General features: G+C 40.2%; 1 protein-coding gene across 2 annotated transcripts in view; it reads left to right on the top strand.

The window, feature by feature from the left end:
• Positions 1–338: 338 nt before the first annotated feature.
• Positions 339–18,659, top strand: part of LRP5 (LDL receptor related protein 5) — a 173,698-nt gene continuing 155,377 nt past the window's right edge. The window contains exon 1 of one of the 2 annotated variants that reach the window (XM_086612854.1): positions 339–615. In XM_086612854.1, the coding sequence (XP_086468980.1) occupies positions 528–615 (88 nt within the window). In that variant the 5' untranslated portion in view covers positions 339–527. The remainder of the gene's footprint in view (positions 616–18,659) is intronic. The other variant, XM_086612853.1, reaches the window with a different exon arrangement.

The following is an 18,659-nucleotide window of genomic DNA, read 5'->3' as shown; positions in this document are numbered from 1 at the left end:
TGCACAAGAGTGGTTTTATAAAACGTTTGTTTTGGTGGGAGGAGGAAGGCAAAAGCCAATCTCCACCTGGGAAGAAAACAGCCACCCTTTTTCCTGGAGACAGAAAAAAGGTGCGGGCATCCCCACGCTTAACTTCTAAACCCACCAAAGAAAGCTTGCTTTTCGAACACGCAGAGAGCCGTCTTCTCCGACCTTCCTGCCTGGTTTTGGAGTAATTGCTCCAGAAGGAACGAGAAAAAAAAAATAAAGAAAACCCTGAAATCCCACCTCCTCCCCCTCTCCGCGGTCAGGTGTACCCACGCGTGGGACACCCCGCCAGCGGGACGCTGCGCTCCGCTCCTCCCCGGGCTCCGGGGGCGAGCGAAGGATCCCTGCCCCCTCCCTGGCGGCGGCGTGAGGAGGAGGAGGAGGATCGGCTCCAGCGCCTCCCCCGTTCCCCGCCTCCCTCCTCGCCGAGCGCAGCGCCCCGAGCATGGAGCCTGCTTGAGACGCTCCGTGGACTTCGGCAGCTGCTGCGGCGGCACAACATGGAGGCGGCGGCCTCGCCGCTCCGGCTGCTGCTCCTGCGGCTCCTGGCCGCCTCGGTGCTGCGGTGCGAGCCGGGCTCGGCCGGGGGTAAGGTCGCCGGGGCTTCGCGGGGCCCGGGGCGGCGGGCAGGCGAGCGCCACTGTCCCTTTTGTTGTCGGACTTGGGAAAACTTTCCTCTGCGCGCCGCCGGGAGAGCGGCGGGGCCGCGGCGGCGGGGAGCGGGGCGGGAGCGCGGCTCTGCGAGGTGGGGGGCGCAGGCCTGACTCTCGCGGGGGGGCGGGGAGGGGGGGGAACGCGCACATGGACGAGACGGGACGGGGCGGGAGGAGGACGGGAGGCTGGATGCGTCGTCTGCCCCCGCCCCCCCAAACAATTCCTCCTCACCCCTCTTTTCTGCAAAAGGGGGGCGCAGGAAGAGGAGGGCTCTCCTCTCCCTTCCTTCGGGACGTGTCCCGCCGGGAGGGTGAAGCGGTTTCCCCCGGGTGGTGGCTCAGGTACACGCGTACAGTTCCAAATAGAGAGACAAAAGTTACCCCCGCGTCCCCGCGCCCGTCCTCCCGCCGTCCCGGGCGGGGATTTCTCTCTGGTTTGGAGAGGCGGGTGTCGGGTGTCGTTCTTCAAACTCTCGGCAGGGCTGGGGAGGAGGTGGTGGGAAGGCGAGTGTCGTGTCGTGTCCCGTCCCCCCCCAGCTCCATTTTAAGGGTGTAGGCGGGCGACGGGGGCGGGGAGGTGGCGCTGCGGCGGGAGGAACCGGCCGGCGCGGCGGGACGCGGGGTCGGTGCGGGTCGGGATGCGGGGTCCGGCCTGGGCGCTGCCGGAGCTGCAGCCCGGCTGCCCCGTGCCGGCGGAGCGCTGGGCCCCTCGTGAACCCGCGCTCCGTCCCGGGCATGGAGCCTGCACTTTGCTTTTCCTTTGCAATACCGGTTCTAAGCGAATGTGCCAATCCTTCAAAAGCACAGCTAAACGGAGGCTGTGCTCTGCCTGCAGCATCCGTGGGGAGAGGGCCGAGGTCCGATTGGGGGCCATTCCCCATCCTTTCTCCCTGTGCGCTGCTTCAGTCCCGACTTTGTATCACCGAGGATGGGGAGTTCGGGCTGCATGTGTAAGACTTCTGGTTTGTGGCTGCTGCATCTGGTCTGCCTGAATACATCACCCTGGTGCTTCAGCAGGCTGAAGCCTAGTTGTTAGGATTTCCTGGGTAGTTTAGAAAACTCGGCAGTATGGCCAAGGCTGTCAGAACATCACCTCAGGGCCTCTTTTATTGGGCCGCTCACCTTTTCAAACCATCTGTAATTATTAGAACTGTCATTTAGAGCAAGAGAAATGACCATTTTCTGCTGGCATCATCGTTCTGTGTTTTTAGTTGGAGCTCTATGTAGGTGTGCATTATGTATTACTTATTCTGTCAGGATTACCTGAAAAAGATGGCCTTTGCATTCCAGGATGCACCTTCTGCATACACATGGCCTCAGTCTTTTAAAAATGTTTCAGAAAACCTGCAGTGTGGCTTGTCCCTTTTTGAACACTTAGGTTTGCGTAAAGATGTTCGCGTTCCTACTTGGCTGAAGGAAGCTATGTAACTTTAGCAGGGAAAAAGATCGCCTTACAGGAGTCTTGAAGAGAGAATAGGCTGATAGTGTTCCTTGAGGGTTTCCTGACATTTACTTAACAGGCTTTAATAGGAAGGAATATCTTAAAAAAGGGATAACTTTGCATTTGGAACTCATAGGAAAATGAGAGTTCACAATAAAAACGAAGAAATAAGTTGTAACTTGGAGTTTGGTTTTCATTTGCCTTGTTTTAGAGATAGTGATTCTTTTAATATAGTGTATGTTCTGTATCAATAGTCACCTTCCTTAACATGCATGGAAAAACTCTTCTACAAATGTACTATTTTTTAGTAATTAGCTAAAGAATCTTAATTATAAATCTTAATGACATTACTTTTGTTCTGCCTACTTAGTAGGAAGGTATGTGATTCTTTCACTAGGTTGATCTGGACAGTACTTTTAAGGACAGCTCATCTGTCCTTTTAGAAGCATGGATCTACTATGAGAGAGGCTCTCCATGTTTTTAGTTCCATTCCTGAGAACTCCCACTCTGTAAGTAGATGCCTGACTTTAAGGGACCTTTACCTTTTAAAAGTATTTTGATTTGCTTGTCTTACAAATATGTAAATACATCTGCAAGATTGGGGATGTGCTGGAACTTCTGCAGTGTTAAAACTTCTGTGAAGTTTGGCGTGTTATAATAGATCCTGAATACATTGGCTGTGAAATAATTTTGCTGTGGAGCTAAGTCTTTCCTCTTTATGTGATGGTGTCAGGAGTGGTTTTATTTATGTGGCTTGAAATAATGATAAACCTGTTTCATTATAATCCATTACCTGTTATGGATTATACCTGACTCTGCTTTCACTGGGATAGGACAAAATGGTTGTTCCATTTGGTGCTTCCTTGAAGGTAGGAATCTCTTGCCTGTGCAGAGTATCCAGGAAGAAGATGGTTATGACAACGCATGTTTTCGTCTGAAAATACTGCAAGTTCTGAGTGTTTAGGACTGCAGAGAATGTTTTATGTGGGACTCCTAAAGCCTGGAAGTATTTGAGATAATTCTTGTTTAAGTTCTTGTTTAAGAATTATCTCAAGCACGAATTATTTTTACTTAAACTCACAAAAGCGTGGTTGGCTGTTGCTTCTTGTGTCCTAGAACATTTCCCACAACTGTGTCTTAGTTTTCTTCAATAGAACAACTATTTGCGTTATATTAAGAAACACAAGATAAAGAAAGGTGAGGAGACAAATGTGACAGGATGGTTGCAAAAGTTTGAAACTAGAGATGCAGCATGAGATAAAAAATACATTTGAGCACAACCTTAAAATGGCTTTTAATTCATACTGTTTTTCCTGAGATAACTTAAAGCTAACGAAACTTACCACTATGTTTAAATGTAGAACATAGCAGGAAAGAACACTTGCTAATTTTATGACGGGAAATGTGCTATGTAGGAGTCCTTAGCTGTATTTCAGTGCCATTTCAGTCAGTCTGTCATTGATTTAGGGGGCTATTTTCCTAGTAACTACTATTAGCACGATGTGAGGGACTGTCACAAATTATGGTCATAAATCCTCTTGAAATAGTGAGGAAATACTGAAACTCTCCAGACTGACTCTGAAGTTTAAGTTGATACTTTGAAAGCACTGAATCTTCCCTCTCCAGACAAAGGATAATGGCTTTAACTGTCTTTTAGGTATAGTGTGTGAATTCATTTGTTACGATTCAATTTTAAATTAAATTAAATTATTTTTAAATTCATTTTAAAGCATCTAGAAATGCTTTAAAATTACTTATGCTGTAGTTGTGTCTGGAATACATAAATCAGCATGACACACAAAGTCAATAGTTTAAAAGAGTTTGAATGTCATCAATAGCCCTGTGTAAATGCCACCATTTCCTCGTGCTATTTTTGAACCTTTTTTTTAAATCTCAACTGCTTTAACTTTTATCTTAAAATTTTTATTTTTTTTTTATTTACTTACAATGTAATCATCAGTAAAATAGGCCATGGGTTTTGTTCCAGGTGTAAATTTTTTCAGTCCTCATGTTTCTTGGATAACGCAAACCAAGGTAACTTTTTAGCAAACACAGAGATTGTTTCTGGGAACTTGTTCTCCTTTATTGTTATGGTAAGGTCTGGCAGCATAACAGCAAATAAATGTTACAAAACCTCTCCTAGAATATAGATGCATGTGACTTACGAAGAGTGTCTAATGTAACTTTGCTTCTAGTTAAAATTTAGCCAGCTATGTAGAGTTAAAAGTATCTGTCTCTCTTTTTGTCAAAGCAGAAATAAAAGAAATTTCACTATTTGTTATGCTTAGAAATAGCTTTAATGACAAGGTTTAGTTTCATGTCAGATCAGTATTTTTGTGAACATACTGTATTGTATGAAAGCAACCTGACATCTTGAGGTTGTGAACAGTAACTAGGTTTAAAGTCCTTTTTACAAAGAAGCTATTATAGGTAACTTTATTGTTCTTCATTCTAAGAAATCCTCTTAATTTTTCCCCACATCTTTAACTCCAGAGCTTATAAACATTCAAAATGTTCGGCTTTTGTAAGTTCAGAATTTCTCATGGAAGTTGATATGGCTGAAAAACTACAGCACCGAGAACACTAGAAGGAAATAGTTTCTGTTCAAGACCTGTGTGAAGAACTCAAATAGGTATCAACATGAGCCTTGAGGGAAGAACCACAGTAGAATAAGTATCCCCGCAGTTTACGACACAGGAGAGCAACGATGCAATTCTGCTACGCACAATGAAGTCAGCATTTTCTTTAGAGATTTTGAGGCATAGGGATTATTTTCCTTTTTCACTATATTGCTTTCCAACAGGACGTGTCCAACTGCACTGCAAGTTGACTTAGGGCAGGAGCAAATAATTAGGATATTGGCTGGAGACACTGGCTGGCCAAAGCCATGTGCTGTTTGGACAGTTGAGACTTTCTGAAGAAGTCAAAGATGTGCTATGTCCTGACAGCCCACAGCTGAGACTTCTGAACTGGAAAAAATACTTCTGGAGAGTCCTGTCCACATTGAGTTAGGCCATGGAAAGTCTTATGGTAGAGTCAAAGGATATTTTGAGTGGTTCTTGAGATTTTTGGTCATTAAACAGTTGTGGTGAGAGGAGGAGAGAAAATGGGAAGTACGTCCCACAAAGTTATTCAGTACAGTTGTTTGTTACGAGTTTATGGGCCAACAATTCTTTTGATTCCTTCTGTCTTGGAAAAATCAGAATATGGAGCTCACCAGTGTTTCATCTTTGTGGTTTCTATTTACTAAAGACTGAAAATATCTGTTAAGCCACAAAATTCTACTAAGAAGCTCCAAAGAGTGTAAAGAATGGATGATGAGTTGGTAAGGGTGTTGGGGGTCCATGTAACAAATAGGATTTTTAATTTAGCTGTTGTTTCCTTTACTCTTAATTGACTCACACTTTGCCTACCAGCATAGGCAGATGTAAGGTGTCATTTTGTATTGATGTTAAATCCCTGGGTGACTGTTGCAAGGATGCCAGTAAATTGACACATGCTTGATTTAAATTGGTTTGTTTACTCTGAATGATAAAAGGGTTAAAGCAACTGCTTTTAAAACAATACATACTTTATATGAGTGTGTTGCATTAGATTAGCTTAATGAGGACAGTCTGCTGGGAGAAGAAATTTCTCAACTGTGAATCTGCTACAGAATTGTCTTCATTTCACAGTACAAAGGTTTGTTGCTATTGCAAGAAACAGCACTGACAGCAGATGCAATAGTAAGTTCCTGGTGCAATTGTCCGTGGTCTGAGAACTTCAAATGTTGGCTTATGTATTTTAAAATGTCCCTGCTTAATAATATAATAGTTGTTGAATACTGTTTGGCACTTTGCCTTTCTGAAGTGCTGTATGAGTATTAGCTAATTCTGAATATTCTGCTAACATAGCATCTATTATTTATCTTTTATATGTAAGAAAAATGAGCTTCCCAAGTTCAAGTTGATTTCCTTTAAACAGTAATAAAAGTTGTCTTTGTGGCTGGCAGAATTAAGGTTTTTGAACTCTGGTGTTCCTGTTGAAACTATTGAGGTAAACAGGTAATTGTTCAATAAAACTGAAGTGTGCTTTTCCTGAGCTGTGGTGAAAATGATGCAACTGGAGAAATGAAGTTGCAAGTGTGTTAGGTTATAACTCTCCCCTCTACTATGAAAAGTGGAAAGATGGAAATTATATTGCTGTCTTTGGTATGGTTACACAAAGGGCATGATTTTAGTTTTTTTTTCTCATGGATTCTTGTTAAAAGGCACATGGTGTTCTGTGAAAGTTCAATGCACTGAATTTGGTGGTTCTGTCCTTCTTGCAGGACCACTGTTGTCTTGAGTTTTGTCTGAGAGGGAGATGAATGATTGAGTTACTTACCTTGATGTCTCTTCATTTGGCTCAGGATTTGACAACCTTTTGTGATGGTGATTCCAGAACTTCTCTGTTGCCCTTTCTTTAGCTGGCCTTGGGTGTATATTGACTTTAATTTCACCATGTTGTTGCATTAAATGCAATTTGTTAAACATTTATTAATACTTCTTTTTGGAAGTGGCTCATTACACATGATAGTAAAAGTGATACATTAGCCCTGGGAGACTCTTGATCCTAAGCCTGCAAGAATTTTAAATTGAAGGTAGTAGGTGGCTGTCATTGAAGACAGAAGCTTGACCTCTTCTTTCTGCTGTGTTTAAGAGTGGAAAAAAAAAGAAGCCAGAAGTGTGAGCAAGTGTTGTCTCCGTGTTTCTAAACCTCTTGGCAGATGAGGAGGAGCTGTGGATTGAGTGGACCTGCTTAGTGAATTTCTTGGCTTTGGGGTTTGGTAATCAAATACTATTACTATAATGTGATTTTGTAGATGTTTCTTTTTCTTTTATGCTGTTAAGTGCTGGTTTTAACTAAATCAAATGGAAAAGGAGTGGAGGATCTGATGTGATGAAAGTGTACAGTGCTGCTGTGATGTGTGCATGATTGATACATCATTTGAGAACTTTTATGGAATACTGTATGTACTTATGGCTTAAGCCACATACTCCAGGTTTTGAATTAGGCACAGATTATGCCTAACAGCAGTAGTGCATTTAAATCCTTGTCAATAACCTTCTGTGGAAATTTCAGTTTTACTTGGATTCCAGATTCATGGATGCTTTGTCCAGTCCTGGTACTCTTTTGTCATTCATTTTGCAGGAACATAGTCTTTTCTGATCTTCCAAATTAAAACTGTCCAAGCTGAACTTCAGAAGGAGAAAAAAAAAAAGTGTTTAGAAGACCAGAAATTTAATTAATTAATTATGTTTTTTTCCTAATGCAAAACTTCACACTATAGAGTGTGGCTGCCAAGAAGATGCAGTTGCTTCTTTTTATACCTTTATAAATTGAGGGGGAGATATACCCCTAAGCCTGCCTGGTGTACTTGTCTTTATATGAATTAAAAACTCAACAGCACAGAATGCCTAAATGACAGCATATCTTGTGGATCAACCAAAACAAAATGCTTTTGTGAGACTTAAGTTGCTTCAAATTAGCTGGCATGTAGGATGTCCTGACCTACAGCTGCACTTTATGTCACACTTCTGCCATTCTCTTTTCTCTAGCTGGTTCTTAAGTGAAGATTTGGGTCTGGCCTTGCTGTAAGAGATGAAATGCTTTTTCAGTGGACTCACTATGACAGTGGTGGGCAGAAGTACCCCTTTTTGTTTTGTACATGCTCCTGAAGGAAAGAGCTGGGTTGTGCATGGTGTAGGTAAGCATTTTGCAGGTTTCCTGCCATGACAATCTCTGAGAGCTTTCTGGAGTAGCTGGCTAGTGCCACCTGAAGCTTTATTTCTTTGAAGTGTGTTTGTTTTTGTTTTTGTTTTTTTCTTGTTTCTCAGACTTCCTAAATAACATACTCTTTATGTCTGGCTCTTCAGGTAAGACTGAAGGGTATTTTTTGTGACATTGAGTGAGTGGTCTGCCAGCTACTTCATTGTTACCAGGTTTTGCTCTTTCTTGCACCCTGTGGGATGCTTGCGCGCTTTGTCATTCCTTTTCCATCAGCCCATCGTTTCTAGGGTGCTACATAAGCCACGGCATATTCCTCTGTAACCAGACTTTGTCTGAAGAGGCTGTTGAGGGTTGAAATCTCAGTGTGTTGAATTTTAAAAAGTCTTCCAAGCTTATTTCTCTAGCTTCAGTTTTAGAAATGGTGCTTCCTGGATATTTGAGGTGATGTGAAGGGCCTTATGTCTTTATTATTATTGTTCAAGGATTATTTCCCAAAAATTGGTAAGGGACAGCTTATAAAAGTTTTCGTGCAGATACAAAAATAAGTTTTTTGGGACAAAAAATAATTGCTTTAAAAGTACAGTCACAAAGCTGTGGCAATTGGAGTAACTTAGGACACGTTGCTGCTGTGTTGTTGCTTTTAGTTACCGTTTTAGTTCAATCACTTAGACTAGTGTCTTGGTGATGGCACAAAAATGTATTCTGAAATAGAAATGTATTTGTATCTGTTTTACATTCCATTATAGAGGAACAGAAAAAGCAAGAGTTTGGCTCTTGGATAACAAGCTGTCTCTGCTGATGACAGTCAATAATTCAAGGAGGAGAAGGAATGAAAGGTTATGAGATTTATTCTTTGATGTCTAACTGTAGGGAATGTCTTAGTCTTCTTTCTCAGCACTTGTAGCTTAATAAAAAAGCCAGAATGCTGTTTCTTGAACTTCTCAAAGCAGCAGAATTTAAAAACCAAAAACCTAATCCTTTGTTTTATAAAAGGTGTCACCTTTGACCATCGAATCATAAATTACCCAGTGTTAGATGTATATTGATTGCTGCTTATATTGTGTGTATAGTTTAAAGGAGCTTTGGAGGCTTTAATTTGCGTAACTAGTTACTTCAAATAAAATGTGGCTTACTTATGAATTCTGTCCCATTTAAGGAAGGTCACTCATGGCCACCAAGTTTCCTATTTTCTCTGTCACACTTTGTGTTCATTTCAGTCATTGAAAATTTTCTGGTTCTAGAACAATTGAGAAGCTCAGAATAGAGTTGCCTGCCCTGTAGGAATGAATTTTGACATAAAATATGGTATAAATGTTATAAATTAAATAGTTTTTTTCTTTCTTTGGATTTTTCTCTGATTGCTTCCCCTCCTTGAGAGTTGGCAGCTTGAAGTATGATGTGTTTAAACATTTTTTTTTTTTTTCCCCCCAGGGAAAAATGTTTTAGCCTCAGAAATCTGTATTGGTGACTTACCGGATGTGTCTTTTTCAAAAGATACAAAAGCAAATTAAACTGCTATGTTAGTATTCATGTTCTCAAGTCAGAGCCAAGAGGATGAAAATGCACATGGGTAGCATTTTCTACTTAGAAGGTCTGCCTAGCTGTGATGGATTTAAAAAATAAAAAAGTCTATGCATTATCTGCATCTTCAATAGCTGAGTAAAATAACAGTAGTTAGGGAGAATTTTTGTCTGTCTTGGTTTTAACAGCATGTTTTTTACTGTCTGGATAAAGTTGACTATTACTTACCCATGTTCTAAAACTCAAGTTTGCAGGTGTTCAAATGCTAGAAAGTGTGTACTCAGAAAGAGTTACACATCTGGACTCAATTAGGCAAGCTGCATACCGAGAGTTCGGTAGGATGTGGCTAATGCAGGCAAAACTATCGTGAAGCCTCAATAAATTGAACTTGCATCATTTGCACGTCTTTCACTTTTACCTGCCCCAAAAACCTGTACGAACCTGAATTTTCATCTGATTTAATCTTTCTTCAGCACTCACTCCACCCTGAGCCACAAAACTCTACTACACTTGATGTCAGCTGTGACTTTGGAGTCTGTGCACAAGAGGAGGTTTTCTACGATGCCATTAAAAAGGCTCATTTGTCAATTGCAAAAGTCAGATTTGGCAGCTACTGGAAGGAGTCCTGTAAAGAGTTGGGGAATATTCTTGGAGGCTTTTTTTGAACAGTGTAAGTCAACTCTTAAGGGAGCTCAAAACTTAGTTTCTTTGAACATTGTAGCTAATGGTAAAATTCAGAGAAGTGCACGCACACTAGCAAATTTAAGTGAGCATTGGATGATATTTGCAGAAAATAAACCATTATCTGCAGGTGTTCTGTAAGAGTTGCAGACGGAGCTCCGTAGCTTGCATGCAGAACTAATCCGTACTATTCAAACTTCGAATGGTGTGCTTGGCAGTAAGTATATTACGTCTGCTGCTAGATCTTATTTGCCTAATAAACTTTGACAAACAAGTTCTACAGATGGTTAATATTTTTGGAGGAATTGCTGTCTGTTCACAGCCAGTTTGTGGCCAAAAATGTGATACAGGTTGTGATTAATTTAATTTTCCCTCTGAAATATTTTCATGGCGGTGGTTGTTCCACTCATCGTTGCCATCATATCTGACTGCAATGAAATGCTCAGCTAAGAAGGTTTTTAATTTAAATTTAAGGGACAGAGAGTTGGCCATGGAGTTATCCTGACTACTTTTGAACTTCCCTTCCTCTATCAAAGCAACATAAAATAACATGTTTGTCAGGACTAGGGGGTGGTAATCCTTCTACTTGAAAGAATCCTGGATGGTTGTGACAAAATCCCTGTATTACATGCCTGTTAATGCTGAGGTCATTCTGCTTTTTGCAAATTTTAGTGTTTTAAAGAGCTTTCAAGAATTTGTGGAAAATTAAGCTGTTTTGCATGAGACAGAGAACTGGAAAATGCCTGGATTTTACTTAGTGACTAGTAGTTATTTGGAGTTCAAATGTGCTCCCAGACCACTCAGTTTCCCGGAGCAGAGACAGATTTGCTGTAGTTCACAGAAGTGCTAGCCTAGGCAGAAGTAATCTCTTGCAAGGTCCTGCCTAGTTTCTGCTGAAGTATGTACATCTGGAAGGGTATGAGATTTGGGCAGGAGAGGGGTTGGCAGTATTTCGCATATGTGTATGTCTGAGTGTGTATATACTATATATGTTTGTTCTTTTGTGCTTCAACACTTGGTTAACCAGTTTCTCCTGCTCTGTTTTTTTCCTTTCTTTCTAAGGGTTGTGTTATTGAATAACCTTACATTTCTGAAAAAAAAAACCACCCTGCTTTTTATGTAGACTTTTTATTCCTGATGTTAGAGCTCAATAGGTAATTTTAAGGAGGAAAGTTTCACAGTTGCTAGGTATGGGACTGGAATTCATTATACCTGGATTTGTTTCTGTTGTTGTTACTGAAACACGCTCTTAAGTCTCTGAACTCCAACTTTTCATCTGAGAAAAGGTGACAATGATGCATAAATGGTCTCTCTGAATGCATCTTGGAGTGTTTTACACAAGAAGAAACTCAGAGTAATCTTTTCCTATAATGTGCTTTTAAAATAACCTTCTAGTAATAAACCTGCTTTGTTTGGCTCCATTTTATTGCTCTCTCAATGGCTGGTGTTTCATTAGAGGCAAATGAAGTGCAAACTAACAGAATGGTAGGTAAAGTATCCCTGAAAAGGTAGGACGATGTGTATTTTATTAATCAAAATTGCCTACCTGATCAGTTTTGTGCACTGAAATCTTTGATCTTCCATAACCACTTTCCATACCTTTGGCAGTCTTTATTTTACAGTTTCTGCGTGTTGTATCCTTCTCCTGGGTTGGTAGTATTTCTTCTCAGCTTGAAAGCTCTTCTAGGCAGGGATCTTGTGTACTGTTTTCCCTTTTACCTGCTTGCTTTGTGTTCTGTGCCCGCCCCCCGCTGTCTGAAGAACCAGGATTGCTAAAGGCTGGAATGTCGGTAGGTGGGTAATTAAAAACAGTGTTAAGAGAGCTCTTGGAAACTTGTTGGGTTACTTCTCTAAGTAGGATTATGAGGCAGCATCGTTGAATGGAAGGAAGAAAAAAAAAAAACAAACAAAAAAGCCAACCTCAAACTCCCAAACCACTGTCCCGTTTCTGGCAGTTTGAAGAGGAGAGGCTGCCTGCTGCCCCCAGAGCATGTGGCTCCAGTAATGTTGCCCGTGACGGAATTGGTAAGACTTGAAGAAACTGCAAATTAGCCTGTGTTTGAGGAGTGCTGCTTGGCATTCAGCCTTGTGCACAACGGTGAGAAGATGAGCAGGTGGAAATACTTTATGCTTGTGACCTGTGATCCATATTATCTCTCAGCTTGCATGGTCTTCATTGTTATCTGCAAAAGATTTAGTGATCTAGGATTACTTTATGCTGGGGATTACCATCTTGACACATCCAGTCCTTCTCCATCCTGCTGCAGTAATTACAGCTTATGGAAAATAACTCTGGTTGCTGATCCCCAGGGTGTGGAACTCCTGGCATCTGGAGATAGAGCACATCTGGCGCTGGTCCTCAGAGGCAGAATTCAGCCAGCCCAAAGCCTATTGCATGTGGGGAATGATGCTAATAACTTGTTTTCTCTGAACAATGGCTATGGGATCTTTGTAAGCATTGGCCTCTCGCCTGGTTTTTCTGAGTTGTGGTTTTTTTTTCTTTTTTTTTTTTTTTTCCTGAGGAAGTCTGTGTGTACTGAGGGAGGATGTGGAGTACTGTAAGTTCTCGATACAGCTGACGCAGTCCTCCAAGCCGTACTTGGTCCTTGACACTAGTATGCTTACATATGCAGAATACATGTGTAAAAGCTGCTGTGCCCATCCAGAAGGCACAGTAGATACCGTAAAGATTCTGGCGTGCTTTTTTTGAGCTTTTCTGATTCCTAGGATTTTGTGGAGTCAATGTTGCAGGGACACAAAAGAAAGTTTTCTTTTTAAAGGAGATTTACTGCAGTGCCCAACTTTGAGGAATGTTTTCGCCACCTGTTAGTATCACCTTTGTTGTACAAATTATAAGGCTTTTGTAGGGTAACAAAACTTGCTTTGTTTAAGATAGGTTTTGAATTCATATTCTAACAGCTATTCCACAATTACTTCCCCAAAGGTGCTTGTATTTTGGAATGGTTCCCCATGAAGATATGTTCTGGAATGCTTTATTATAGTCTTTTCTTGCTCTTAGCCTTGGAGCTCGCTCCGTACTGTAGGAGTTGGTACTGCGTAACAGGCTCGTGTTACTGACTCTGAGCATCTGCTAGTCATGTCTTGATATAAACTGATTCATTATCATGGTTGTTTATAGCATGACACCTATCCATATGTTTTTTCACAGCCTGTTAGGACCTTCTTGTCCCCAAATGCTAGTTTCTGAGGGAGGATGCCTTCTTTTAGGTATTCCTTGTCTTAAAATATTGCCAAGAGCCTGTGAGAACATTCCAGGTCACGTGGTAAGAGCGCCTTCCAGACATGTTTTTGGCCCTTGGTTGGCAATCAGCCAGAGGTAGGTGGGAGGACTTGTTGGAATGGACAACAGGACAATTAATTATTTGCTTGGGAGCCCGCACTGCAGGACAGGTACTCTCAAACCAATGTACTAGTGTGGGGTAGAAAATTGTTCTTTTACGTGTAAATTCTGCTGTTCTTTTTTAATTATTGCTAAATTCTCCAGCTTTTTAGTTCCCTGGCCATTAGATTGGAGGAAGCTGCTTTACACATTCTTTCCTATCCTCACTTTGAGACTCTAGCAGCAGCTCTTTTGTTTTTGTTTTTTTTTTTTTCCGTTTTCTTTTTGTAAATCAAATCTTAGTCTGTGTTGGAAACTAAAATGACTTCAGGTCTCTCTTCCCTGCTGTGTGACTGTCATTGCTGTTGCAAACCACTGTGTTGACAGGAACTCGTCATTGATTCAGTAAAGCTTCATAGCAATTGAGAGGCCAAGTACCAGTGCTAATGAAAAGCCTTTGTGTGGTTTCTGGGGGCTTGGGCATCAACAGGCAAGTGAAGAGGTTCAGGGATAAAAATATAACTTGTCAGCTGCTGTGCTCTGAATTACAGCTGCATGTAATGCTTCCTCCTGTATAACTTGTCTGCCACTTTATTGTGAGGCAGGAGCAATATACTGAATTGTACAAAAACCTCCTCGTTTTCTCCAGGAACTAGAATTTTAATAGCTTTTTTTAAAAAAAAAAATGAAGTGTTTGTATGCAAGAGTAGAGCAGTCAAGCACAGTGGGAGATGGGTAATTATGCACACACGCTTATGATTGCAAAAAAAACACTTTAGCACCAGTTTGTTAGTATAAAGTTTGAATTAATGTTGCGTGTTTATAAAAAGGAACGGACTTTACAGGGTTATTTTCCTATTTAAACATCACTAGGACACTGGGAGCATATTACTGTATTTGAGTAAGTTGTGTTTGCTTAGTGTGCTTGGCAACATTTCTTTCAATTAAAGTTTAACTTTTTAAGATATCCAAGTTAAATTTCAAAACTTTGGCCTTCATCAAGAAGGTAAAATGGCTGGAAAAAAAAATCAGTGATTTTTTTTTTGCAGTTATTAATGTGTATGGTGTCAGTTGTCAGATCACTGTTCTATACGTAGCCTGAAATGAGTGTGTTTTATTCTCTTTATTTAGAAAGACTTTGTAACATGGAATGGTAATTTATTCAAAGTCCTGTCAAAAATATTGTTTATTCCTAAGAGGGTAGTTTTTTGCTGGGGTGATCCCAGCAAAATGCAGACTGCATTTTGTGCCTGTCTTTCTCCCATGTTCGGCTGAGCATGTGCCAAGTGTACACTAAGATTCTTTTTGCTGGATGCTACGAATCTTCCAACTTCAAGTCCACCTGTTGCACTGGCTTCAGTGGTGCATTGGCAAAGCAGTAATGATTTCAAAATGCTTCCCAGTGTCTGAAATGGCGTGAAAGTTTGTGGTTCTGACAGCTGTAAATATACATTAAAAAACAGGAATTCCTGGAACTTGTCTATTAGCAACCTCAAAGCACATCTTTCTATACAGTTGTTAAATTGGCACTAACAAAAAAGGGTTTATTTGAATAGCACACAAAAGTTTACATGCAAACCGCAAAAAGCCCCAGTTTTAGTTTATCTGTAGCTTACTGTTTAGATTTTAATAGTTTTTTTTCTTCCTTGGAGGCTGATTTGATGCTTAAATTGAACTCAATAAGTGGTTCTCTTGTTGCTTCCTAAATTCTGGAGCAGTTGTTTTTGGTTTTCTTTTTTGGTTGTTTTTGGTGTGGTTTTTTTTTTTTAAAAACCCACAATTCAAACAATATTTAGGCATAGATCACTGCAAACGAGGTTGCAACAGTGTCATGCCATTCAGTGGATTTACTAATTTTAAATGTTCTAGAGTCTACTGGGAACTGTTTCTAACAGTGTTGTTTTAAGCCTGAACAAAAAGGAATTTGTTTGCAACACCTGCCCTAAGTTAGGAAGAGACTGTGTTTCAGAGGGAGTATTTTGTCCAATGGTTTTAGTTTAAGCGGCATCCAGCTTTGATACCATGCCACATCCAGTGACACCACAAAAATGCGTGGCCATGTAGTAAACTAGATTAGAGGACTGGGCTGAAAGTAACTTCCTTAGTTACCTTTTGTTTTGTGGGATGTCTTTTCCTTGGTCAATGATTTTTTTACTTTTATTTATTTTTTTTCCTCTCTCTCCCCTCTCCCTCTTCTTTCCTCTCTTTTTTTTTTTTTAAGTCTTTAATTGTTTATGCTGCACCTCGTTACTGACAAGAATAGCATCTTGGAGAATCTTCTGAGCGACACAGAAATGGAACATGTGTTCACATTTATAATGTGATGCGATAGAGGGTTAATTGTATGGATTAACTGTTCTACGGGAGTTGATAGGTGGTTTCTCCTTTGATGTTATGCTGTTCTGTGGTGTCCTTGAACAATTTCTGCATGAGATCAAGTTTTTAGTTTGAAAGCTTCAACATAAGTAGCCTTTAGAAATATTTGGTGTCATTTGATGTCAAGTCTTGTTACCTTATTAAATGTGTGTGTATATATGTATATAAAAGTAAGTGTGTGTATAAATATATAAACATACTCTGCCTTCTAGAGTTTTTGTCAAGGAAACAACATAATGCTGTAATCAGTGGAGCACATTCTTGAGAAGTCTTATATGCTCTAACTTTCTCCAAGTAAAACATAAGAAAATTGATGTTTTTCACATGTTGGTAACAGAGGAAATAAAGTGCTGCTTCTTGCTTCAAATCTTATGGTGCAGTTATAGAGAAGTAGTAGTGGATCGATGATAATGACTTCTAGGTACTGGCTCCTCAGTGACTTATAAAATGAGTTGGAGATTTTGAATCTCATTCCTACTGAGTTGATAATGTGTATTGCATAGCGCTGCTCTACATTGCAAAGTATTAGTCACACCAAAGGAGACAAAAAAACCTGATTTATCCTCAAAAGTGAGTTAATTTCTGTCATCCAAGTGAGGTCTGTTGTTGGCAAGGTAGACCCATATTGCACATGGTAGTTAAAGAAAGACTGACATGAGCAGGGAGTTCAGGATTTTAGGTCCCCTTTTTAAAGGAAAAAGAAATCTTAATTTTTATTTGCATCTTTTTTAGTTAATCTCTGCACTAAATGAGCTCGATAAAGAAGTTACCTGTTTCCACTTCGTACTGATTTTATTGTCATGTTACAATGCTTTTTATAAGTAGAAAGTGAAGGTTGCTCTAACTGAAACTGAGCAAGTAGTTACAGAACGAGGTGCCTAAGTTTAGTATAGAAGTGAAAGGCTTCTGTCGACTGTGCTTCAAGTTAATGCTTGTTTGATTTGGGTTGGTTTTTTTGGTGGTGGTGGTTGGTGCTTTTTTTGTTGCTTTTCAGGAGAAAGCTGTGTTTCATAAAAAGCAACTGCTTTTGCGGTCTAGTTTACATCTAGTTTTAGAGAAGGTAGGTTTTTCTTCTGGTTTAACAATACTCTGGTTCTTCAGCCTTCTCTTTCAGACAGTGCTTCAAAGGCTAGGTGGAAGCAGGCACCATGTTCAATTCTCTTGCAATTCACTAATGAAATTTAAGGTGTCTACTGCTTGTTTGTTTTTTAAATTATTCACATAAGGCTTACATTTCGGGCATAATGTATTTTTTTAAGCAAGACCTCCATCTTTAGTATGCGGGAAAAAGAGCCTTTCTCCTTTGCATGTAAATATGTGGCTTAAATTGGATTCAAAAACCCCTGTTGTATTTTAAGAGGATAGATGTCTGCTTCTGTATTTAGTCATTATTGTTCATACCTGGAGGGACTTACTTAAATGCAGGTGGTAATTTCGTGCATGTATTTAATGTTTATTGCTGCAGAGTCTTGTTTATAAAAAGTTAAAATGCTGGTGTTCATTGTTGAGGGTGTGCTAGTGTCTGGCATGTTGAATGTGCTGTGTTTGTCAGGTTTCTGGATTGGAAATGTGATTTTAAGCTGTGGGTCACAGCTTTTTGTATTAATGTTTGTATTTTGTGGTGTTTATAATAAGTAAAAAGCAATGCATATATATAATAAGGAGGACAGAATCCAGGACATTTAAACTCCAAAACAGTCTGCAACAACTGGAAATAATTACAACTGGTTGTAATAAGCTTACTGTGCTTAAAAGGCCTTCACTAGAGAGGGGACACATGGCACTAATACTTAGTCCAGCTAGATAGTGCATTGCAGTGCTGAATGTATTAAGTGTATTTTGCCTTAGTCAGACTCCCAGTCTGCATCCTGAAGGACAGCAGTATTTACTTCTTTTTCTCAACTATAGCATAGGGTTGGAATAGTTGTTTGGAGTATCGTTTCACCTGAAATGCTCTGGATGTTTTCCAGACAAAGAGGGAGAAGGCTTCCTGCTCTGAAAGTCCTGGGTCATGTCTTCATTGCTGAAACAGGTGTAATTATTACAGTGATTTTGCAATCTTGACGTAAAAATCCTAATAAACTCAGTCCAACTTCATGCAGCTGATGAAATTTCAGGTGAGGAGTGAAATAATGACACTGGTTTGTTACTTGCTGTAAAAGTTTCCATTTCTCTGCTGGCATTTTTCTATGGAAATAGCGCTATCCATGCAGTAAGTACAACTTTCTCTTTAGCGATGAAAACACAGCCAAATAGTGCAGCTGAAGGGTGGAGGAAAGGGATATTGTGCACAAAATGGGATGATCTGATCAGTGGAGGCCACACATTACTTGAGTTAGTTTTGTTTTTGTATAAACAAATGCACTTTGTCCTCGGTAATATTGCTTCCTTGTGTAATGCTACTAGGCTTGTATCCTTAGTTCTACAGAAATAAAGGGTAGCTTTTGGACAAAATTAAAGAAATAAAAACCCTGTGGATGCATTTTGCCACCTGTGTTTTATAAGCAGTTTTAGAATGCATATATTTTAATTTATATGTAGGGAAAAGTATCTGCATTCCTGTTTTTCTGTCTACCCTACCAGCAGTGTGCTGTTTATATTTGTGGCCATCTGATTTTGGAGATGAGCTAAGGGTCTTTTGACTCCCAAAATTGATAGCTAGCATTGTCTTTGAACTGGCACTGTGGCATTTGCGTCTTTACTTTTTTTTCCTTCTTGTTTTTTTTTTTTGTTCTGTATTTGAATCATCTGCACTGTAACGTAGCCCCGGCGTTATTTCTTTTGGCACTTAAATTTGCTGAAATTGGAGCATAGAGAAGATGGAAAAACATTTAGTCATACTTCTGTAAATGTGTTGTGTATCAGGAGT

Source organism: Tauraco erythrolophus, chromosome 6 (assembly GCF_009769465.1).
Source record: "Tauraco erythrolophus isolate bTauEry1 chromosome 6, bTauEry1.pri, whole genome shotgun sequence".
Lineage (NCBI taxonomy): Eukaryota > Metazoa > Chordata > Aves > Musophagiformes > Musophagidae > Tauraco > Tauraco erythrolophus.
The sequence above is the reverse complement of the archived record's forward strand: the minus strand, read 5'-3'. Positions and strand labels throughout refer to the sequence as shown.